The 25,683-nt window shown below is 37.8% G+C and overlaps 1 protein-coding gene across 4 annotated transcripts in view; it reads left to right on the top strand.

Moving 5' to 3' along the window:
- Hivep1 (human immunodeficiency virus type I enhancer binding protein 1) overlaps positions 1 to 25,683 on the top strand; it is a 137,261-nt gene that overhangs the window by 72,124 nt on the left and 39,454 nt on the right. For 2 of the 4 annotated variants that reach the window (XM_013521851.1, XM_013521852.1), the window contains exon 4: positions 9,514 to 9,528. The exons of the other annotated variants lie outside the window; for them this stretch is intronic. In XM_013521851.1, the coding sequence (XP_013377305.1) occupies positions 9,514 to 9,528 (15 nt within the window). The remainder of the gene's footprint in view (positions 1 to 9,513; positions 9,529 to 25,683) is intronic. 4 annotated transcript variants of the gene reach the window in all.

The following is a 25,683-nucleotide window of genomic DNA, read 5'->3' as shown; positions in this document are numbered from 1 at the left end:
CTTCCTAGCTACTGTGAGATTAGCAGCTTTGCTCACCATGTCCTTCAGCCGTCCATTTCTGTCTTGGAGCCAACCAGCCATGAACTGAATTCCCTAAAACCATGAGCCAAGCTAAACGTCTTCTCCTTTTGGTTGTGCTTGTCAGGTATTTTGCCCCAGCAGTGGGAAAACTGATTAATCCAAAGCTGGTACCAAGAGAGCAGGTGTTACTGTGATTCTACCTCACCATGTAGTTTGAGAACCTCTGGCACTGGTGTGTGGGAAGAGTTTGGAATGCTTTAGAGATGTGGAATGCTTTAGAGGAGTCCTAAATGCTATAAACCAGAGCTTGATAGGTGGTTCTGGTAGGAGCTCAGGTGATCAAATACCGGTAAAAATGAGACAGTAAAGGTCATACTCAGGTGGCTTCATTTGGAAACAAGGACTCCATTGCCAGTCAGACTAGAGTCCATGTGTGTGGCACTCTGGCAAAAAGTTTGTCTTCATTTTGCCCATGTCCTGAGACTTTACAGGAGATAGAGTTTTAAGTGTAATGGACTCATCTGACAGGAAATTTCAGGATAGTCCAGTGTTCTGGCTATAGCATGGGTACTATTGGCTGCTTTTAGCCAGCTTTCCACTGAGAAGCAGGAGCAAAAAGCAGTTCAGTGATTGAAAAATGTATAGTATGGCCAGAAAAGAAATACAGTATTTAGGAAGTTTTGCCCAAAAAGAGCATGGTTGCTGAGGAGATTAATATTATAAAATAAGCCAAATTTTTACATCACAATAATGGACAGATGCCACAAACTGCAGATTTCAGGAGGTAAAGGGATAGACTCCTTTAAAAAACTTTGCTTTGTAGAGAGAGCCCCAGGGCACCCTGTTCATTCCAGGCTCTGTAGGAAAGTGTTTCCCAGGGTTTAGTCTCCCACTTCTCCACTCCTGGAGTAGCCCATGCAGCCTCCAAGATTGCTTGGGATTGGTCTTAATATTTATGCAATGATGTGCAGCAACCTTAAATTGTCTTCCTTCTCCTTACCCAGATCCACCTTCCATAGCACTCTGGAAGGCCCAGATTGAATCTGACCTTTGAAGACATATTCTGGTAGGAAAGCAAGGTTAGAAAGAGTACAGAAGTTGCCACATCTGTGGTGTTTCTTTGCAAGGGTGACAGATCACTCTGCGCGCTTTGCACACTCAGGTTAAGAGAGATCTTTGTAAATTTTTATCACTGTGGTCAGCCTCTTTCACATCTAATAATGGTTTAGAACAGCTTCAACTAATGAATAAATATGAGTTTGCCTTTCTTTTCTTTCTTTTTCACTCCTGTGGCAAAAAGTTTTCACAGAAGTGAACTAAATGCCTGATAGGAAGGAGCTAACAGAACAAAGGATCTAGAAAAAGAAAGTGGATAATGAGCTTCAGAATAACTGAGTGGGCTACATTTGGCAGGCTACACTTAGTTAAGACTTAGAATGAATACCAAGTGAGCATTGTTCTGTGCAATTCACTGCTAAGAATTACTACTTGGCTTTTATTTTACGCAGAAATTCTGAACAAATTAAAAATAACAGTTTTCCTTCCAGATATAAGCAGTAATATTAATCCCTCTTTAATGATACAAGGAAAAAGTCTTTAAGGAATGAGTTGCTATTTCTGAAAGCATTACTAAGTTACCTATTTTTCTTAAAGGGAATTCATTTTTTTCATCAAAGAATACATTATAAAATATGGAGTCGGGCTGGGGATTTAGCTCAGCGGCAAAAGCACCTGCCTGGCAAGCGCAAGGTCGTGGGTTCGGTTCCCCGTACCGGAAAAAAACCAGAAAAACCAAAAAAAAAAAAAAAAAAATATGGAGTCATTTGTTGTTTTCAGATTATGATGAATCATCTATGCTAGATCACATTTTCTCTGTATTTTTGACGTAATTTTGTTTTTTTCAATATGAAAATTTGACCATGTCTGTTTTTGTTTAATATTGCCAGTGGTTCTAAGGCTTTGTTCCCATTGAAGACTGTGTGGTCTTTAACTTGCTAGACATTTTCTTCCTCTTTTTTTTGTGTGTGTTGTTGTTGTGATGAGTAATTTATTTCCAGAAGCATCAGCTCTTCAAAGAAAAAAAAATGGTCTTTGATAGATTTTTAAAAATATTTGTTTCTGTTTTTTTTTTTTTACATTCTAAGGAAACATTGATCTGCTTAGCATAATATGCTAGCATAAAAACTGAATTTGTCAGTCATATAGCAAAAGAAAAAAGAAGTGTACCAAATTATGTTAATATACTTGTTAAATTGTTTTTCTCTGCTTATAAAATGAAAATCAGTTGACTTCAGTGTGATTTACTTAGATTTTAATCAATTGTGGGATAGGTATAAGCATGTGACATTCATGTAATTTTCCATAATGTCAGTGTGTTCTATCTTACAGGGCTATCTACATACTTCTTAATGTGCATCGTGCTTGACACCAGTGTTACAGTTATTGAGCAGTATTTAAATAAAATGGTGATTGTCACAGTTAATGGAATGTGAACAAAATAAACTGGAAAGAAAGAAATAGGTTGGCTAGGATTAGTTAGCTTTTATGTACTACTTCTTGAATAAGGCTCAATGTTAAGATTTACTTTATCATATTTTTATCATATACTGTGTGACATCTATAAATTAATATAACAGCATGTTGAGTTACAAAGCCTAAGAGTAATCCCAGTTTAAGACCTGGAGCATTGCCAGGACTGTTCCATTCACTGCACGCTGATCCCATTTCATCCCATTCCCTCTTCGGGAGGTTTTTACCGTTCTCAACTTTGTGGTCATCATTTCAGTGCTTTTAAATAAATAATTATCCCATATAAGTAGGTATCCCTGAACAATGTGTTTGTTTTTTTTAAAGTTTTGCCTGATTTGGGCTTTGAAAATAAAATGTATATAGTCTTCTGTGGCATTTTCAGTCCACTCATCCATGCTGTTGCCTGTAGCGGCTGCTTTTCATTGCTGTAGTAACATTTCACTGTGTGGTGTGATTTGTTTGTCCCTTTCTCTGTTAATGGATTTCAGTTATTTCTGTCTGTCCGATTTTCTATCATAATTAGTACACCTAGGAGTATTTTTCTGTCCTGGTACTTGTGAGTTTTCTAAGGTGTGTATAGGAAATGTGAATGTTTACCTTGCCAGATTGTTTTCCACCTTTTTAAAAATCCTTTTATTTTCTCACCTTTTCCTTGACTACTAATATTAGAAGAAAAATTTCAGATCCATTAAATTTAACAGTTTATTCAAGCCAAGAGCAGTTCATGAATCTGGCAACACTTAGAACCAGAAGAGTTTCGCACAGCTGTGCCTAAAAGCAACATGAGAGGGAACATAGAAACAAAGGAGAGGGACACCTACATTCACATTCACAGCTAGGTGTCTGCCTTTTTTGGGCAAGGTCTGTTCAGTGGGCTGTCTCTGGTTGGCTAACACTCAGCTGTATGTTAGCAAAAAAAGGTGAGGTTTAACTTTATACTCACTAAGAAAAGTTGTAGTGTGTTAAATAGAAAAAGTAAGGTGATGCCTTTAGGCTAATGACTTCCTGTGTAATTTGACACTACTAATGTCAAACATGTCTTCATTTGTATTCTGCCATAATGACATACTTGCCAGTATCTTTCATGCATTTTTTTTTAAAACAATTGAGTTCTTTGTCTTTTCCTTAATATGTGTTAGATCACAACCTTTACCGGTTTTACATGCTTAGATTTTGGATTAATTTTCCTCTTTAAAATGCCTTTTAATAAATAGAATTTCTTGATTTTAACATTGTCAACCTTTTAGTCTCTATTTTATGACTAATATTTTTATTGGGATTTATATGTGTATAAAGAAAAAATACTCCCTACAATGACGTCTTACATATTTTTTGTATATTTTCTTCTATTTTCCAGTTTTTTTAGTTAGTATGTTTGTGATACATAATAAATGCACTCAGCATGGGGAGTTGGTGCATACTGTGTACATACCATATTTTGGTCCTCTTTACTTGCCCTTTCCCTGCCTCCCCTCCCATCTCCCTCCATCCCTAGATCCCTTCCCATCTCCATGGTATATGGTTTTTTCTAAAAGATTTTCATGTTTCAGATTAAAACTGCATCTGTAGTTGCTTTTTAGATTTTTTTTTTTAAATAGTGGGAATTAATACTGTTTTTTCCCAAATGAATAACCATTGCTGGTATTGGATTTTTCCATTTTTCATTATGTTGTATTTATATATTAAATTTGTTTTAACTAGAATATAATGGGGTAGCAGGTAATGTTTTAATATATGTACATTGCATAATGTGTAATTAATGTTAAACATACCTATTGCCACAACATTTATCATTCTTTTGTGGTGAAAACATTCAAAATCCTTGCCTCTAGCTTCTTGAGATTGTACAGTATTGTTGTCTGGAACTTCCCGCTCCTAACGGTAACTTAATACAAACTGACCAATATTTCTCAATTCTTCTTCCCCTCTGCCCTTCCTGGCCTCTGGTAACTACCCTTCGGCTCTCAGCTTCTAGGCTGTCAGCTTTTTAGATGCCCTGTACGTGTGAGATCATGAGTACTTGTCCTTCCGTGCATGGCCTGTGTCACTTAACCTAGCGGTCTCCAGTTCCAGCCATGTTGTTCCATGTGGCAGGATTTCGTTCTTGTTAAGGCCTAATGGTACTCTGCTGTGTGTAGGCTCCGCTTTCTTTATCTGTTCGTCAGATGATGGACACTCAGGTTGTTTCCATTTCTTGGCTGATGTGCGTAGTGCTGAAGTAAACATGGTGTGGTAGACTGAGTGTTTTTCTCTTTTGTCTGTTTTATATTAACTTTCCATATATGAATGTTCCTTAGCTTTACTTCTGTTTTTTGCGTATGTTAATATTAGAATGTGTTATTATTGCTTTTATTTCCTTATATAGAGTTCCTTGTAAATAGAGTAGGAGTATATATAGTGGTGAATATCCCTTAAGCTACTCATCTTCAGGAGTGCTTTGACTATTTCTAGGGGTGTTTTTTCCTCATATATTTAAATTTTAGACTCACCTAAGAAACCTTGTCAAAGTTTTGTTTGGGGTTGGGGTGGGCACACTGACCATCTTCATCATTTTCAGCTTTCCTAACCATAAAAAATTGTTTTCTGATCTTAATAATTTTCATCCCATAGCTCTTCTGTTTATTTTGTTGTGTTTATTTCTTGGGACATTATTTGTTTTTGCCCATTTCATTTTAGTTTTTTTTCAGTGCTGAGAAGGGAACCCAGGGTCTTGTGTGTACCAAGTGCTCTATACTTAGCTACACTCCCAGCCCCATTAGATTTTTGTTTTTCATCTATTTTTCTCTCTTCCTCTTTCCTTTTTTTTTTTTTTTTTTTTTTTGGTAAAAGTTGTTTTCTAGCTCTTGATGGCAAATAAAAATGTTACATATTTTTGTATATTAGTTCTTCTAGTGATCGTGCTGAATTCTTACTCATTCCCAAAATTTGTGTATGTTCTTGTCCTGTCAATTGGGAGTAATTGAAGTTTCAACTTTTTGCTTTTGAACTTATTACTACTCTTATTTTTCTTGTTTCATTCACTTGGCTCCAGTAAATTGCTAACATAAACAGGAGTGTTGGCATCCTTGTCTTGTTCTTGATTTTAAAGACAGTGCTTCACAGTTCGTAATAACTAAATCTTGGAAACAACCCACGTGCTTATCAACTGAGGAATGGATAAAAAAGATTTTTTTAATAGAGTACTACTCGGCCATAAAGAAGGATAAATTGGAGGCTTTTCTCGGTAAATGGGTGTAACTTGAGACCATACTCAGAAGTGAAATAAATGAGACCCATATGTGTAAACATTGTATTGTCTCCCTAGTGTGAGAAACTGAACGAGTAAATAAGGTCCAAAATCTACAATAGATACTGTGAATTGTGAAGAAACTGTTCAAAAGAAAAACAAACAGTGATGAGGGAAAGGGTAAAGGAAGGAAGGGAAACCAAAAAAAAATACTCATGTATAAGATAGTTAAAGAGTTATGCAGCTAGCTTCTCATAATTCATTGAAAAGAAAGGCCTGCGCTAATATTGTTTGGACAAGATATCGTGCCTGTATCTTGTGCTCTGAATAACTACCACGAAAACAACATGCAATGTATTAATTATTGTAACCCTCCTACTGTTTTGAAGCTCTGTTTCATTGTTTTTTTTCCTCAAAATTAAAAAAGGTGACCATCTTATCAAATTAACACGTTTGATAAGCACATTGTAACCCTGATTGTCACAGCTGTGGCCACAGAGCCCACAACCGGAGGGGCTCCTTCTGTTACCACAAGGTCTACTTACTCCACTGGGTTGGAAAATACTCACAAGGGAGAGTTTATTTAGCTTCCATCCTCAAGAGTAGAACAAAGAGGTGAAGAAGAACTTTGAATTGCAACCATTTTATTAAGGACATTACAGGATTGTTACATATCAGATAGCAAGATGGAAAATAGGGCATTCCATAGTGAATATGTGTTAAATGTATTGGTGTGTGTTGTAATATGAATGAGATAATTTTAAGTCTTAGCAGTGTAGATGTCTAAGTTTATAACCTATGACTTCACATAAAAAAAATTGCATTGTTTGCTTTCTTCCGGCTATTCTACTAACTTCTAATTTACCAGCCAAACTGGTTTCCCAAATTTTAATATCGGTTTATATAATTGAATCTACATAGTAATGTAATTATCCAATCCATTCATTATATGGGATAAAGATGGTGTAGTTAAAACGTCAAAATCAAGGTTGTCTCCATGGGAAATAAAAAAAATAAAGACATGCTTCTAATCTTTACTATTAAAAAGTTTAGTATCTTTGGAGGGTGTATCATGATATTTATTAATTGTCAAATGGGTTGTCATCTATTTTTCCATTCGCAGTTTTTAAAAAAAATTCACACATAGCCAGGTGTGGTGGATGTCTGGAATCCTAGCATAGCAGTGTGAGAGGCTGTGGCAGGAGGATTGTGAGTTTGAGCTTAATCTTGGCAGTTTTGCAACTTGTGGAATCTTTCTTTCAAAATAAAAACGTTTAAAACAGGCTGGGAATGTTTCTTAGTGTGAAGATCCTAGATTCAATCTCTAACACCCCTCCTCATTCATAAGTAGGTCTTTTTATCAGGTAAAATTGTTTTCTTTTTATACAGATGATCTGTACTTTTCGTTCTTTGATTTTATTGCTTGAAACTGACTTGAATTCACTTGATTAAATGAATTTGGTCATGATATTTAAACTTTTTAAACATTAAAGGGTCATTTATTTTTAAATAATTTTCCTGGCTTGATTTTGTTTTAAAGTTATACTAGTTTAGTAAATGGTCTAAGGACTGTATACATCTGTCTTACTTTCTCATCACTGGAACACAGTACCTGACACCCATAAATTACATGTCGAGAGGGTTCTTGTTTGGCTCATTCCTAGCGGTTTTCAGTCTGTGGTCAGCTGGCCCCAAGGCAGGATAGCAGTAGGAGAAGAGAATTGCCCATGGCACGGGAGGCAGGAAGAACAAGGTGAACAAGGGAGGAGGAGGGAGACAGGTTCTTCCAGGCCACACCCCCAGTGACCCCCTTGACCCCAACATAACATCCAGCTATAAACTCATCAGTGGACTAACCCACTTAGTAGTATCATGAACTCATGATTCCATCACCTCCCAGAAGCCCCCCCTGTGAGCACCTGATACTTTGGGGGACAAGTGGATATAAATGATGAGAACATCTGCTGCTCTTGGACATGTTTAATACTGAAAAGATACTTTCATAGGTAATTCTTAACATATATTTTGACTTTTGGGAGGAGGTAGAGGGTGAAGTTTTGGCTCCCAGGTAAGTATGTTTAATGATAGGGAATTATTCACACTTGCCATTTTCTTTTTAATCGCTTTTGGAAAATTACATCGTTCTCATAATTTATCCATCTTCTCTGAACAGTCACATTTTTGACAAAAACTTATTCCTCGCACCCTCTTGGCCTCGCCCCTTGCTGAGTCTGTGGTTATGTTTCCTTTTCCTGCCGATGTGCCTGGTCTCTTCTTGGCGTGGAGTTACCAGAGATTTGTGTGTTTTGTTTTCTTTATGTTGCTGACTTCTGTTTTTCTTGATAGACTCTTGAGTCCTTTTTTATTCTGTGTGTTTCTTTTTTTCTTTGGGTTTATTCCTTCACTCAGATTTCTTAAGTTGGAAACTGACTCACTCATTTTTAAAGGCTTTGTTCTTTTCTCGTGAAATCACTGAAGGTATTAGTTCTCTTCAAAGTACTGCTTTATGGATGTTGTATACAGTTTTATACTTGCTAGTTTTATTAGTTTCTATGCTACTTCTCAACCTCCTGGTTGTAATTTGTTTTCCCCACAAGAAGGTAAAACATCAAAGGGCATGAGGAGGACTAAGCCCAAGTTTTGGGCTGTGCTGTCCTGGTCAGAGCTGGCACAGTTAGTTACTCACTCCTGTTCTGAATTACTCCTCTGAGGATGAGCTTGTGCGAGCAGTCACTTCGGAAAATGATGTGATGATTCAGGAGAAAATTAGGATTCAGACATGGTGGAAAGAAAGTTAAAGACTTTAGTTCAGCTTGCATTCTGCTTTTTTTCCACCACATTATTCTTTCTCAAGTGAAAAACAAGAAAACAAGCAAAAAACCTACACTGTCAACCATCATTGCCAGGACTTTTCTTTTGCAGCTACACTGGTGTCATTGACACTGTATACTGTAGCCCCTGAAAGTTTTCATTTAGAAAATAATTTCTGTTAAATCATCTATGTTGCCTTGTGTATGAGAGTTACAGAGAGTTAGTGTGTAAGTAATTGATAGCAGTTACCAATATAATGAGGAAACCTGTACTAATATTACCTGAGTAGCACTCAACTTGCTCTAAGGAGTCAGAAGATCTGCAGATTTTTGTTAGCATAGCTGTCCTGTATGCCCTGGAGTACATTCTGTTACTGGGGCAGCTCGAGGGAGTTCACTTCTTGTGTAATACTAGACCATGTATATAGAAGTGAGAGTGACTGACAGGGGGCTGCAAACCAGATCATGAAACTGCACTTGTCCAGTAAATAAGAAAAAGAGCGTTTGCTCACCTACTTATGTGAGGTCTTTCCAAAAGCCTCTTGTAAAGTGAACAAATTCCCAAAGATTGAAAATATGACAGTGCTCATTTTTAAGTTACTTTTTAAATAAAGTATACAGTATTTTTTAAAACATTGAAAATAGTTTAGGGTCACTCTGTGACTTAATGCTGGTGACATTCTGCTTAAGAATTTTGAATATAATAAGAAAATGCAAGAGCATATTTTTATAATTAGGGGGTGTCAGTCCTATGAGATAAAAATTTAGGTGGCATGATAGAAAAGTTGGACAGATTTTATTAAATTAAAATGAATAATGTTAGTACAGTTTAACGTAAAATGAAAATACTTTATTTTTTAATTTTCTTTGTTTTTTTTTTTTTTTTTCCGGTACCGGGAATTGAACTCACGACCTTGCGCTTGCCAGGCAGGCACTTTGCTGGTGAGCTAAATCTGCAACCCCCAAAACATTTTAATTACTTTGCGAAATATGTGCACTAGAACAAAACTTAGGCTTATTTAGGATGCTTTAAGCTTGGGAGGGCATTAACAGTTTACAGAACAAAAGCTCACAGTGATACAGGGAGGAAAGATTGTGGAATATATTAGTGAAGTGTCTATATATATTTTTAAAGGAAGATAGTAGTTTTATCATATTGATACTAACCAGTTTATATTGAAAATTTGTGGTTCTTGAGCTTATAAATTAATTATAAGGAATTGTGTTTTAAGGAGCATGTTTAATGGGAATTTCTTTTAAATAACTCTTAATTTACCTTTTAATACTAAGAACCCTAAAAATTCATCGTTTTTCTTATGAAGTTGTTTGTTCATTCATTCATTCATTTATTCAGTCTTTATTTTGCACCAGTCATCTTGCTTCATTTATTTATTTTTGACCCTGGGAAATAGGAAGGAAAAGGTCCTCGCCCTAGAGGAACCCTCCAGCCTTACCCTAGCCCTTGCCCAAGTTATCATGAAATCTGAACTGGTGAGTGAAATGCCTGGGTTTGATGCAGACCGGCAGTAGTGCCTAACAGAATGCCCTTTAGGAGACAGCAACTAATTTTTTTGTTGGTTGGAAAAGAAAGTCATCTCCTGCTGCTCTTTTTCATATTATATTACTTAGAATTTCAAATTTAAATATTCAGGTTCCTGAAGGGTTCTCTTGGTGAAAAGACAGTGAATGCTGCGAGCCAGACTTACATAGAAATTAGTATTGATGTCATTATTTGTATTACGTATAGAAATTAAAAGTACCATACATGAACCCCTCTCAAGTATTGGGGGATTTAAAATTCAAATCCTAGAGATCATTGCCTTTCAGGTAGACTATGCCAACTTTATAAAAGATGACTTGCATAGTGACAGAAGCAAGCATTGTTAGTACATGAATACAAAATAAATGCCTTTAAGTATTTTGTCCTTCCCATGTTTGAGCACAAAACCTTAAAATTTCACATCCTGATGAAACATGGAAGGCGAAGATTCTGAGTATATTCTAAGTGTCAATGATTATGTATGGAGCTAGTAATTAAATTAGAGACTTAAGTAGCTAACATGATTTTAATCTTGTAGGGTAATTCATAAAAGCTGCATTTTTGTGTACTTGTATATAGCATATAACATCAAATTCAAAATGTTACTTGTAAAATGCACAATAATTTCACTTAGCAAGGGAAAGAATCACTGCCAGTTAGGTTTCAACACAGTGCTCTTACATTTGATTAGCAGATGCATCCTGATTTTAGAGAAATTAAAATGTTGAAACCCATTTGTCCTAGATCCTATTACATATGTATGAATACTGCCTCGTTTTTTGGCAAGAGTACTTAAGTTAATTTGTGGATTTGAGGTGCACTGGGGACAGGCTCCCTGGGGACTGGGAAACACAGGAGTGGATCTTTACAGGTTCAGGAGGATTCAGGGAGGAATGATGGGCGGCAGGTTTTTTTGTTTCTCTTCTGTTCTTAGGTGCTTGACTTCAAGCTCTATGCCTCAGTATTTTCTGCATAAACGTTACAGGGAGACAAAAGGAATACGTGCATTTCTATTGATTTATTTAGGCTTTTCTCTAGCTTTGCTGCTTTGTCCTCTATAAGACCAAACAGCAAAACCTGTGAAAAATGAAGCAAGCGCCGATCTCTTTTTTCCTTCAGAGAGACTTACTGTTTTTTTCATGTGTCCTGGAGAAAGCAACTGACATGTGATATGAAACTGGGGAATGTAGTTGGCTGGGGAGAAAGAATAAAAAATAGATGGGAGGGAAGCAGTCTAGAAAATACATTTTTAAAAATACTAAAAAGCAAAACAGATACAGAAGTAACAAAGTACCATTTCACCAAAAGTACGGTATTCTTCAATATTCAGGTTGTATTTTGTGGGCTGTGCTATATATAAGAAGTATATTAAAGTCTGAAGGATGATAACTTAGAATTTTGCCCTAATGACTCATCCTGGGATGTGAAATTATGTGTGTGTGAAGAAAAGATTTGGGAGCAAAAAAACCCCAACAAAAGGTGATTCTGTGAATGAGCAGGGAAGGGAGGTCAAGAAAGTAAAATGGAGACAGATGTATGTAGTAACTAAGCAGAACTTAGTCCAGTGCAGTAGTCTTAGGGGGTGCTGAGCCGTGTAGGTAGTGTTACATTTGAGGTAGATGTCAGCTTCTAAGGTAGGCACTGTAAAAGATGAATACCAGTAATCAGTAATAAAATAGAACACTTATAACAGTGTACCCTAACAAAAGTCACTTACAGCATGCAGTATTCATTTCTAGAACCTTCCATATTTAGTTTCTTCAGATTGCTTGACTATGGAAAACTGAAATAAGGGAAAGTGAGGCTGTAGGTAAGGGGAGGCTGCTGTGTTCTCTGGGGTTATTTCGGTTGGCCCTCATCTGGCCTGTAGATCACCCCCTAGTGGCTGTTCAGCAGGCCACTCCACTGATGTGAGAACATACCCTCGGTTTCTGAGGGCCTCATCTTGCCTCAGCTGCTATGGTGGTGGACGCTGCTATTGCTGCTGGTGCCTCCGCTCTTCCTTCCCCCTTCCCCTCCCCCTCAGCCCTGGCCTGTCTTTGCCACATAGCCCCTCTCATACCAGCTCCAGCTGAGGCTTGCCCAGTGTCATACCTCCATGTTTCCCATGTGTCTTGCAGTTCTGTGTGTCTAGGTGGTATTCGGCAGACATTAACTGTGGAGGTGAAGGTGACTGGGTTGGCTCTGGGAAAGATTGGGTTCCTTTAGACAGGACTTTCAGTTGGTATCTACTGGTGCTTTAATTTCTCAAGTGTAATTAAGCAGGTATTTCTCCTGCTGGAACTTAGATTGCTTATCTGAAGTAAATTGTTTCTTTCAGTATCTTAAATAATCTGGTCCATGATATGTACAAATAATTTATGTATGCAATGTAGCAAAAGTAAAGGTATATTGTGACTATTAATAGAGACTGGACAGCTACAGATGGATCCTTCTTTAAGATTATATTTAATCCTAAAGACTAAGACTGCTGTCACTACACCTGTGTGGTAACATCTTTTTAACCCAGTGCAAGACAGTGATATTCTCAAGAATGGAGAAGTCCAGGTTTCTTTTTTTTTTTTTTTTTTAATTTTATTTATTTTTTATTTTTTATTTTTATTTTTTTTTGGTACTGGGAATCGAACTCATGACCTCAGGTTTGCCAGGCAAGCTCTTACTCTGCTGAGCTGTATCCCCAGGCCTGGAGTCCAGGTTTCTGAAGATTGATTTCAAGCTGCCAATGACTGTGGCTTGAAAAATTCCTTAAAATGATACTGTAGAGCAGTTTCAGTGCATATTGCCTAGAAGACTCATTATCATATTGTGTTCTTTTTGTGGCCTCAACCATGGTAAGAGAGGCATGGAGCATGAAATGAGCCCTAACCCTAAGCTTAGAAAGCTCAGAAGTTTCTTAGAAAAAGCAGTAACATCTTTGGAATCTTTCTCCCGAAAGTGGACCAACAAAACAAAACAGAAACCAAAAAAACAAACAAGTTAATTTTACAGTCTTTCAGCACAGAGAAATGTGACTGCTATGTGGTAAACTTAGTGTTTTAGCCAAAGCCAGAAAGCCTTCTACCAGATAATTTCCTTAAGCCTGCAAGAATACATCAGAATATTTGGTTTTCTTACTGGTGTCACTTACCTCATTAGCAGTGTTGAGACTTCCATCTTCTTCTGTTTTGTTATACATCATTAGAACAAGCTACAAAAATAAATGTACTTATTTCATAACACCTATCAGTGGTTGTCACTTTTCCTTCTCTTTCCTGTCAGTCTGGCTGTGGCATAGCCAGAGACCCCATCTTGACAAAGTTGGTCTTACTGCTAGGGGTTCTTGTCAGAGTTATGCCAATTGCTTATCAGAAATGTATGTAAGAGGTTAATAGAACAAATGCTGTAAGTTTATGCTTGCTCTCCTTTTGATGGTTACTTTCCAATGCATAGTTATGTAAAGTATAATTATAACAACGTGTTTTTGGGAAATAATGTAGATGTAATACATGCAGCTAGAAGATTACAAAAAGGGAGAAAAGAAAATAAGCTATATGCATAATGTTTTCATATCTCACTGGAATTTAGTTTAAATGCAAAGAGATTCATACAAGTTAAAATGTAAGCTAAGATCTAGTGCAGCTGTGAAGAAAAAAACATATATGGTGAACAGTTGATGCAAATGAAAATGTTGTATGAGAATATTCACTGAATGTAAAGGAAAGCAATAAAGGACAAGTAGAGAAATGAAAAGGACATGACTCATAGGGAACAAAGCTAAATGGCAGGCATAAATCTAGCTATAGCAGTGATAACAATGTGAATGGGTTAAACAGTCCAAACAAAAGCAGAGATTGTGAGACAAGATTACAACAAGATCCAACCATGTACTGTCTGTATAGACTCACTTTAGACTCAAAGGCACGAGTATGTTGAAAGCAAAAGGCTAGAAAAAAGAGACATACATTTTAAATGTAATGCAGATAAACAGTGCAAGAAGGCTGTTGTATCAGACAAAAGAGACTTTAAGGTAAAAAGTTTCTGAGATGAGAAACATTGTCTAATAATGGAAAAGTCAAGCAGCCACAAAGATATAAGTTACTCACAAAATCTGCCCAACAGCAGAGCCCCAAAATGTATTAAGCAGAAGCTGACAGAAATAAAGGGAGGCTGAAGAAACAATTCAGCACCACCTAGCAGAGATTCCGGTACCCCAGTGGCATTTTGTAGGCAGGAGGTCAGTGGGGAAACAGGACACTAATAACACTTTAAACCAGCAAAACCCAAACACTCCAGAGAACACTGAGAGAATATACACCTTCAGCACACAACGCATATGTTCCAGGATAGACCAGAACCGAGGAGGCCACAGAACAGCTCCCCACTACAGTTAAGGGAATTGAAATAATGCAAAGTCACCATGGAATGAAATTAGGAATCAGCAGCCCAAAGTGTCAGGATCTGAAAAAGTTCTCCAGTCCTCTGTCATCCCTATGAGAATTAGCAGTCACCAAAGCAGAATTGTCACTGTACAAGGGACCCAGTCTTTCCGGAGAAGTAGGCAGAAGCACTGCTGTGGAGTTGACTCAGGCGGTGCTGTAGTGGAACCTTGGTACATGAGGAGGCTAAAAGAGATAAAGGACGCTGAGAGTGCTGTTTTTTTTTTTTAAATAAAAATACAGTAAAGGTTGAGATGTATATGTTTCATGTGTTCACATGTATATGACTACTGTTCTCAAAAAAAGTTGCTCAAAAGCGTCTCTTACAGTAGTGAATATTACTTGAATATGCAAGTAGAGAAATATATTTGGAATTGTCCAGTTTCTTTCTACTGAAGTAAGGCAGAGTCAGTCATGATCTTTTTTCCTTCCTTTAGAGGCCTATTTAAGTTTCCACCTTCTTGGATCAATTTTATTTGTAAATTGAATTCTGTACATTTTCCAAATTGTCAACTATATTGAGATGAAGTAAAATATTGTCTTGTTACAGTTGTAAATTATTTTTCTGCTTTTATGTTAAAACATTTTCATTTCTTAGAACTTGTATTACTGATTACATTGACTTTTCTTTTTGAACAGTTTTTAAAGTGCACTGTTACACGTTTGTCACGTTATCTAAATTGAACAGTGTGTGTCTTGCATTGTTTAAGCCTTTAAATGATTCCTTGTCTAACTTTGAATGTGGTTTAACCTCGAATTCCACTTACATTCTGTTGCTTTTCTTTTCAAGATTACTGGTATTCTCTGGTGAGTTTTCAGTATAGCTCCGTTAGGGAAGTTAACAAGGCTTGTTAACTTCTTTCAGTTGGGAAAACTTGGATTTCACTAAGTGCCCCAAGAACTACCCCAGCGTTCTGTTTGATGGAGGTGTGAGTGTGCTCTCAGAGGTTTCTGTTGCGTGGTATGCTGGCTCCAAGGTTTAAGGCTGTTCTTTATAGCCTTTGTTCTTTCCTCTCCAATGGGTTTGTCCATTTATTTGCTTTTGACTTAGCTGCTATTATAATCATACATTGGAATTCCTTGTGCTTTATTATTTTTCGTATAGTTTCATGTTAGAATTCTGTCCCTGTGACAGAACACCTGAGATCATCAACATATAATGGAGGAATGGTTTGTTTTGACTCACCGGTTCTGGAAGTTTCAGGGCACGATTGATTGGCCCCATTGGTGTGAGATAGCATGCCATGGTGGGAGTGGGTGGCAGAGGAGGCTGTTTTCCTCATGGACCTGGAAAGCAGAGAGAGTGGAGGAAACTGGCATCCTATAATCAGTCCCCTTGAGCATACCCCCAGTGGCCAAAGATCTCCGAGGAGCGTCCATTTTCTGAGAGTTTATACCCCGTTCAGTAGCACAAACTGGAACCTGGGTCTTCAACACCTGGGCCTTTCAAATAGTTGGTACTCCTTTTGATTTGTCCACATACTAATCACTTTTTTGCTATTCATTTTGTCTTATGCCTTCAAGCTTCCTATCTAGGGTACTTTTCTTCTGCTTGAAGAATAGTTTTCAGTTTTCCATTAGTGCACATCTGCTGTGACAAATCTTTTCAAGTGTCGTTTCTTAGAAAAAGTCCATTTTGTTTTGATTTTTGAAAAGTTTTGTTTTGGGTAGAAAGCATCGAATCCTAGCTTGGCAGTTTTTTCCCTGTGTAGTTGTTATGTGTTGTTGTTAGTTTATTGCTCCTTTAAAGGCAATTTGATTTTTAAAAATTACTATGTTTTGATACTATTTTTAAGAGTTTTGACCTTTAACCTTTATAGTTTCAGAATGATGTGTATAGGTGTGATTTCTCATAATTTTTTTTGCTGTGTTTCATAAAGTGTATTTGAATGTGTAAATTCATGCATGTGTTTCATTAGTTTTCAAAAGTTGTTAGCTCTTAGCTCCTCAGATACTGTTCATTGTTTATCTCTTTATGATTCAGTTTCCAGAATGCCTTTGCCTTTTTCCCTGTCATAGCCCTGCTTCTGGAACTGGCATCCTTATCTCTTAGGACTTTTTTTCTGTGTTGCTGCTTCTCACCTATCCTTCAGTTCATTGTCTTTTTCAACTCTAATTTGAACTTAAACACATCCAGTGAGTTCTAAATTTTATTAAATTTTTTGAGTTCTTTGGTTTATATTATACTTTTTGAATCTGCTGTGTCTCTTTTTATACCTGTTAGTTCTACTCTGGAATTTTCAGTACTCTTTTTCCTTGAACAAAGTGAGCACATTTATTTTAAAGTCTTGGTATATTCATTCCAATGTATTGGATTTCTGTAAATCTATCTGGGATATTAGTCTTTTCATGTTGCATTTCTTTCTTGGGTGCTTGGTTATTTTTTAAATAAATACTAGATATTTTATTTGAAAAAAATACAGAAATATTTTAAAACCTAAGTAGGTATCTTCCTTTGGAGATTTTAATTTTCTTCTGGTAGGCTTCTAGGGGAACTAAAAACATAAGATTGTCTTAATTAAAATTGAGGGTTTGTTATTTTCCTGGGACCACTAAAAATGAATTGCAGTTTATGCCAAACTGGAGAAACATTGAATTAACATCTTCAAAATATTTTTTTCCAGGAGCATTGTGTATTTCTGTATTTGTAAGTATTATTTTCTCAACATATGAACACTTGAATTTTCTGTGTATTTTTAATACCTTGTGCTAAATTCATTTCTAAGAGGTTTTCTACTTTTGTTGTATAAATAGAGTATTTTCCTTTTTATTTTTAAACTGTGCTTTGTATAAGGGAAAAGATTATTTTTTGTGTTTTTTGGGTAGCAGGTACCTCTTGACCTCTTACCAGGTAGCAAAGATTTTCATTCATGTCTTCTGAGTTCTTTAGGAAACCGTTAGCAGAAAATAATGCTGTTTTCTTCCTTAGTGACATTTATGTCTATTAATTCTTTCGTTGCGTTAGCTCTGTGGCTTAGAGAAGTGGTTGAAAATAATAGTGATTCTTGCAGAAATTTTCTTGTCCTTGACTTCAGAGTTTTGCAGTGTTTGAGTCAGTCTTGCATGTCACTGGCATGAGGCAGAAATTTTTAATCACGTTTCCCTGGTTTGTTAGTTTTCATTTGATTTTTCTAATTTTCCTTGTGATTTCCTCCTTGACCCTTTGGTTAGAGTTGTATTATTTAATTTCCAAGTATTTAGGGATTTTCTAGGTATCTTCCGTTCATTTCTGGTCTAATTTTGTTGTGGTCAGAGGACATATTTTGTATGTTCTTTTAAATTTTTTGAACAGTATCGCATGCTTGAACTTCAAATGTACATAGGGACTCCTTCCTAGGGGCTGCCTGTTTTAGTTTCTGTTGCTCTGTAACTTTGTAGTTTGTGTATTTTACACTGATTAGTGTGGACCCCAGAGCTTCATGCATAGCAAGCATGAGCTTTACCGTGTAGCTACATCCCTAGCATAAATTTAGCAGTTTAAAACAGCACTTACTTCCTTGTTACTCTGTAGATCAGAAAAGTGACCCAGGTCTCTGGCCATAACTAAAGGGATAACAGGGTTGTGCTTCTCTTCGGAGGCTCTAGGGGAGAGATCCTGTTTCTTGTCAGGTTAGCGGCAGAATGAAATCATGTGTCTGTAGGCCTTACTTCCTCCGGTCCTTCTTTGCTGTTAGCTGAGGGCCATTTCTGGTTTCTAGAGGCTGCTGTGTTCTTTGGGTTGTTTTCTGTCTTTACTTTTATACTTTAAACTTGGGGGGGTGCTTGCTAGGAATCAAACCCAGGGATTTCAGGGATTGGGATGTGGTTGTCTTGCAGGGCAGGAATTTACCTTCTACACTACCACTGGGGCAAGACAGCTGTTTACTGTATTTTCTTTTAAAACCGTGATGTTTTTGCAATGATGAAAAATTTCAAGGTCTTTTCAGAATTTACTTCTATTACCCTGTTCAGAGCTCTTCTTTTACATTTGTAGATCCAAATTAAAGTTTTGACATTTCAGTACAGGTCTGCTGGCAATGAATTCTCTCAACTTTTGTTTACTTGAAAATCAAGTCCTTATTTCACATTCATTTTAAAAGGCAGATGGTTTCTCTATATAAAATTTGGGGTTGGCGGTTCACTTTTTTCTTTGGTAGGGTAAAAAGGACACAGACTCTCTGTGTGTATTATGTTTTTTGAGTCTCTGGCTACCTCCAAAATGTTTTTTTTTTTTCTCTTTGGCTGTTAGCAGCTTGAATATGATGTGTCTAGTTTTTTTCTCTTTTTTTTCATTCTTTCTCCCACTTTTTACTTCTTTCCTTACCCTTCTGTAGATACTGCGCTCAGCAGTTCTGAGGACTGGAAGTCCCACTTGTCTGCAGGCCATCAGGAAGAGTGTTGAGCTGGGTTTGGGTTCTCAGTCTGCTGCACTGGCTCCGAATCGCACTCTTGCTGGCCTGCCGCTTGCTTGCACTTTAGTTGGGCTGGGATCTAGAGGCCCGCATTGGTGCTCCCCCTGCTTTCAGCTGCTGTGCCCTCAGTCAGACAGGGCTTCTTCTACCTTTCCTAGCAGTGCAGTGTGGTTGCTGCTTCTCAGTAGGAGGCTCTGTGGTGGGAGGGGAGGTTGCTCTGTAAATCCTGGTTCAGCCTCACGCTTGGTGGTTGCCATGCTTCCCTCTGCCCTGCCCCCATCATGGTAGACAGTTTCTTCTGTTCTTGTCCCCGCCACCGTGGGTTTCTACCTGTACCCTGTGGTAATATGTCTGCCACCCTTCTTCAGCAGCTGAAGGTGTTTTGTTTTGTTTTGTTTTATTCTGTTTTGTTTCTTGAGAGGATCTCTTGTATAACCCAGACTGGCTTCTAAGTCAAGGCAGTCCTCCTGCCTCAGCCTCCCCTGTGCTGGGATTACAAGTGTATACCGCAAGCCTAGCTAGGCTGAAGGGTTTTGCTGCATATTAGGTATGCTTTATTCCCACAGGTCTGGCTTTGTGCTGCACATGGAGGGCTGCCCTGCTGGTCTCCTCTCCTGCCCTCTGTGAGCAGCTGGTGCAGTAACACAAAGAGCCCATGCTCAGGTTTAACAGCTGGTGACAATGCTAGGTGGCGTTTTCTCCTTCCTGCACATGGCTGGCACACTTTGTGTGCTCTGCCCCTGGCAGGTAGCCATATGTCCCACATATGAATTCAGACTGTGTGGCTGCCCTGTGACTGATCCTTCTCTGCCTTGCTCTCTGATGGGTTTAGAAGAAGTTCCAAGAGGATTTTAAAATTCATCCGGCTTCTTAGGATAGAGGTAACATCTTAGGGTAGGAGTAACATTTTTCAAGTTTATGCATCTTAAAGCAGATTTAGCTATTTTTACTCTTTTTTTTTTTTTTTAACTGGGAATCGAACTCAGGACCTTGTGCTTGCCAGGCAGATGCTTATGCCACTGAGCTGTATCTCCGGCCCTAATATTTTTACTTTCAAAAGTAGGAAGGATGATACATTTTATTAATATCATTTTCCTTTACTCAAAGCAGTCATAGGAGTTTCTAGTTTTAAATTCTTGATATGATGACTTATATCAGTAGATTGCCCAGTATTAAGTGTATTCCTTGTTTTCTCTTAGGTGGGTAATTCCTTTATTAATAAATACTTCTTGAGAACTTCTTAAGGCTGCATATGTAAAGATGAAGATCTTAGAGGTGTTCTGTCCTAATCAGAAAATAGCCAAAGACATGCAAGTGGTTGCACAGGGTGTTTGGCTCGTGATAGAACAGGAGGCAAATGAAGTGGGTGGTGGGCAGTCCAGGGACAGCTCCTGTAGGTCAGGTGGAAGCACACTCTGGAAGTTTCACTGGTGCTATACTTTGAAGAGGGCAGTAACCCAGTGCTTTAGAGTTGTGAGGAGGGAAGCATTTCAAGCTGAGGTGATGTAAGCCATGGATGCCCAGGACCAGGAGGGAGATGGGCCAGTCCACCAGTGTGACTGGATCCTAGGGAACAAGGGAGAAGAAGGAGGTTAAAAGAGCTGTCAGACCACCCTGAGTAGCCTTGTTAAGATGTTCTGGTTGTCTTCCAGGAGGGATGGGATGAACTGGGCTTTGTGTTGAACGTGGCTTCCTGTTTCTGGGTAAGGGAATCCCTGTCCCTTTGCTTTGTATTCCAGGCCCAGAGTGACCTGCTCCTAGAATACCTTCCTGATTGTGTCTCCCTTTTCTAATATGTGAGCAGCAAGGTCTCTTGCTGTCTTCTCTATGTCTCTTAGTGTCTTTCCTGCATGCCTTGTCCTTGTTGTTCCCTTAACTTGGATGCCCTTTCCTCTGCTGCTCTGCCTTGAAACTGTTACCAGGTGCCGCTTCACCTCTACCACACTAATTGTTCCTGTATGTCTGTGGTTGCTTCCTCTCTGTCTTTATCATGAAGTAACTGATTTGCTCTTCATGAAATCACTTACTGATCTTCAGTCTCCTCTGTATTGCTAGCTTCCTGGTTATAAGCACACCCACCCTCCCTTAGCCTAAAGAAGTGCCCTTTAACCCCTTCTTCCCTGACACTGGCATCTGGTCCTGTTTTTTCCTTCACAGCCTGATTCTCAGGCTGGGGTCTGATCTGGTCTTCATTGTGCTTCCCCCTGCCTCCCTCACCCCTTTCCAGCTCTGCCACAGCCTTGAACCTTGGACTGCACCGACAGTGCTCTCAGAAATGACCATGTCTTCCCAGTCCCCATATCCCCAAACCCAGGGACCTCTTCTTAATTTTCATCCTGTGTATCTAAAGTCAGTACTGAAGTCTTGGACCTTCCCATTTCTAGCTTACCCTTAAATATAGCTATTATTCCGGCTTCTGGGCAGACCTGTTCTTTCTCCACAGCATATCCTCTTCTGTTGATCATTTATTTACTTTTATAAAACCAGCTCTCACCATGTATTCCCAGATCTATGCTTCTGGCCCAGAATTCCCCCTACGGAAAGAAAAGAATGTCCATGTGTACTTCATGTGTCATAATTTTCAGATTGCTATGTAATCTTGGTAATTATTTTAAATGGTTGTGTACTGTTCAGTGGCTGTGCCATCATTAGCCTATCCTCATATTGAAAAATTGAGAATTTCGAGCTACAGATTGCAGTTCCACACATGTATACTGAGTTTGAGGTGGAGAGGAGTGCAAAGAGAAGGGACGTTTATCCCCAGTGAGTTCAGCGCTCCAGTGTAAAAACAGGAAACCTCAGCAGGAACTTGGCAGACCTTTCATAGTCTATCTTGTCCCAAGTCAGCTCCAAGGCCTGCTGTTCTGCCTGAGTTTGGGGCAGCTTTTTAGCACGGGCGTAAATCACTCCCTCTGACCTCTGGACTTCTGGTCCAGACTGCTGTCAATTGTCAGAAAAGAAGTCTTGTGTCCCTGAAGTCCAGAAGAGGTCTGAAGTTTTTCATATTGTTATGTATGCAAAAATCTCAAAAAGAAATTTACCGTCAGTCAAAGCAGGATTTCAAACACTGCTGAGGCCATATTTTTCCGTACCTACTACGTGTCCTAAGAATATTCTTTGCCACTGTTAGCCAACAAGCCCAGTCACTTTCCAGACTCAAGAATCTTGCTTAGTTTTACTGTGTTTTTTCAGAAGTGGTCGTGGAAATGAGCTGCTGGTAGGATTCTAAACTCCGTGTTACTCTTTAAAGAAACGTGAGACCCCAAATAGGAAGGGCTTTGGCACACAGAACCCGGGGACCTTAGTTCATATTTTCCCACCTGTCAGCTTGTGTAATTCTGGGTTTTGTGGCCTTCATTAGGTTTCCTGCTTACAGTTTCCTGTCCGACTGAGACAGCCCTGGCTTTTTAGGAAGCTCAGCATGCTGTGTGGAGACACTGCCATTTCTGGTGCCTTTCCTGAATATGACTGCTACCTACTGAAAGAACCTGCATTAGGAGTTTTGACTTGTTGATGCCTCAGCTTCTGCTTAGTTTTTAGCCATTTCCAGTAGCACACTGAGTATTTAGAGAGTGTTCTTTTCAGTAGTTGGCTGACTCCTACCTTGACTCCTCCCCATTCCTTCCTGATCTGACTGTCTCTTCTCCTTATTTAGGGAGAGATGGTTATGTTTCATCCTTGGTGTTCGCCAAGCCCTTCCAAACTTAATAGCAGTTAAAAAAACAAAACCAAACAGCATTTCTGGACTCCTAAGATGGTAAATAGAAAGCAGAATCATTTTTTACTAACCCAGGATAAAAGCAAGAATTGATAAATGAGGTTGCATTCATTTAAAAAGCTTTTCCATAGCAAAGCAAACAGCAGATAAAAAAAAAGAAAAATAGCAGCATACCAATATCGCAAACATAAACAAAACAAAGCAAGAACATTAAAAGTCATACAGGGTTTCAAAACAAAATGATAGGAATTAATCATTGTTATGATTATAACAACAGTGGTTGTTATATTACATATTGTTATTGTCAACTACATTGCTCAGATTAGCGGATGTAAGAATGGAAGATTGTTCAAACCATTAAACAGAATAAAAAAATAATTTTAGATAAAACATTAGAGATAATACAGAGTTTCACTAGACAAGATGGTAGGAACTCAGCAATGGTTGTTCCATTGCATATTGTTGTCTTCAAATTACTTGCTCCAGACAGTGGATTGAAGAGAGCAGGAGAGAGTCTTTGCTAGCTATTTATCTGGTAGAGGATTAATATCCATAATATATAAAAGCCTTAATATTAAAATAATGAATAAGTCAATCAAAATTGGGCAGATTGATTGCTTATTGGAAATACAAAAGTACAAATGAACAGTAAGCGTATGAAAATGATTCATCTTTAGCCATCAGGGAAATGCAAATTAGAACTACATTGAGACTCTGTCTCACCCCGGTCTGAATGGCTGCTATGAAAAAAAATTGCTGATGACAATGTGGAGGAAAAGAAATATATACACATCAATGGTAGGAATGTAAATTAATACATCCACTCAGAAGAACAACAGAGGTTTCTCAGGTAACTAAAAATAGAATTAGCATATGATCCACTTAACACCATTCCTGGATATTTGTCTAAAGGCATTAAAGTCATCATGCAGACAAGGTGCATGCACATGTGTTTATCATGACACTATTTTACATCTGGCAATACATGAGTGGATAAAGAAAAATATATGTATGTGTTACATCTACACCTACATCCATGAAGAAAAATTAAATTATGCCATTTGCGGGAAAATTGATAGAAATGGACCAATTCATCACATGAATTGAAGTAAGGCAGACAAAGAAAAATAAGTATTATGTGCTTTTTCTTATATGTGGAAACTTGGGGGTAGGGGTGAGATGACCTGAGATTGGCAAGAGAATGTAGAAGGGAAAGTGGACATGATCAAATTAAGACATATATGTATGTGAAAACATCATGGTGAAACTTGTTAATTTGTGGAAACCCGACAGAATCCTGGAAGAGTGACTGCAACTCAGAAAAAGACTGAGTTGTCATTTTTGGAACACCTACTCACCCTTCTACTGTGATCTCAAGTAATGAAGAGGACATGAGGACAAGAAAAACTAAAAACTCAGCCTTTAAGAACAGAAGTGTTCTTTTAAGCACAGAACTTGATGAGGTCATATATTTATTAGAGCAGGAGTTCAAACAATATGAGAGAGTAAAGTAAGGTTAAATGAAATATATGGAACTAAAGACACAAAATAGGAACAAAACACTAGTTCAAAATTAATAAATAAATTGGAAATTATAATAAATACTTTAATGATCTGAAAATTCAATTATTGACATAAGGGGAAAACTTTAGAAAACTGTAGTGGAAGCAAAAGGGAGAATAAAAACCAAAGAGATTAAAACAGTTTAAGTCATCATAAGGGTTATCTAGGGTACATCTAATTGATTTACCTAAAGAAAAGAATCTTATTTCAAAGAAAATACTGAACAGAAAATTTATTGGAAGATATATTAGAAGAAAAGTTTTCTAAAATAAACCAAGTTCCTGGAAGGGCAAGGAATTCACAGCATTTTGGAGGGAATGTTGATCATTAGATGTTAAGATCAAATAGATAACTAAGAATAATTCTGCAGATAGATTGGAAATGTTACAGACTTTGACAAACGAAAGAGAGTCAGTTTGTATTTAAATTGAAACATTTAAAAGTTTTCCTAAAGTTTAGCAATTTATTGTCACTTGAGCTTCATTTTGAAATTTTATTGTCTTTGCAACACAAACTATTTTGTAGTTATTTTACCTGTGGTTTGAATTTTTACATTTTTCTTTAGAGCATAAGACACTTCAATTTTTTAAAACTTGTTTTGATCTAAAAATAAAAGACTTGTTTCAGAAAGTATGAGAGACAGTGAAATAATCATGTGTATCTCAGCAGGTACCGTGGTTGGACATGTCCTGTGTTGGGCTTGGCACAGGCAGATCTTTTTAGTTCCTGTGGGTCAGTTCTGTGAGCTGCCTTTCCGGGTGGCTTCTCGTTTGTCTTTTATAATTGCTGTTATTGCTTAGTTGCTTTCACTAGTCTGACCGCCCACCTCCCAGATTTTTTTTGCGGCGGGGGGGACTACTCACCATTGGTGGTGATTATTCGGTTTTCATTTTGCCTGCCTGACTCAGCATTAATGAGAAGCAGAAAGAACACATGATTGATTTTGTTGAATGCATCATGAGGCACGAAATCCAGTGGGAAAATGTCTTGTCATAAATGAGTGGACTGAAGAGTAAAAAGGATTTGCTCAACATCATTTTGTAAAGTCTAGCAATTCTGGTATTTTTCCTGTTATTCTTTTTTTTTTTTTTTTTTTTTTTTTTTGGTTTTTTGGTTTTTCTCCGGTACCGGGAACTGAACTCACGACCTTGCGCTTGCCAGGCAGGTGCTTTGCCACTGAGCTAAATCCCCAGCCCCTTTCCTGTTATTCTTTAGCTGAAGTGTTTTAGTCATGAGCGCTGCCTCCACTGTCCTTCTGATTATGGTGGGTAAACAGATCTAGAATGGAGTAATTTTTTTTTAATTAAACTGATATATGAGAGCACATAAACAGAGGTCACAGTGTAACTGGGATATCTTTATTTTATGTAAATGTTCATCCTTAGTAAGTACAAAATAGTTATTAAAATGTAGGCTTTTGATGTAGCCTAATACAAATTTCAGTTATTTATATTGTAACAGCTACTTGAA

Source organism: Chinchilla lanigera, unplaced genomic scaffold (assembly GCF_000276665.1).
Source record: "Chinchilla lanigera isolate Chin_1 unplaced genomic scaffold, ChiLan1.0 scaffold00064, whole genome shotgun sequence".
Classification (NCBI taxonomy): Eukaryota; Metazoa; Chordata; class Mammalia; order Rodentia; family Chinchillidae; genus Chinchilla; species Chinchilla lanigera.
This window is presented reverse-complemented; position numbering and strand designations above follow the sequence as displayed.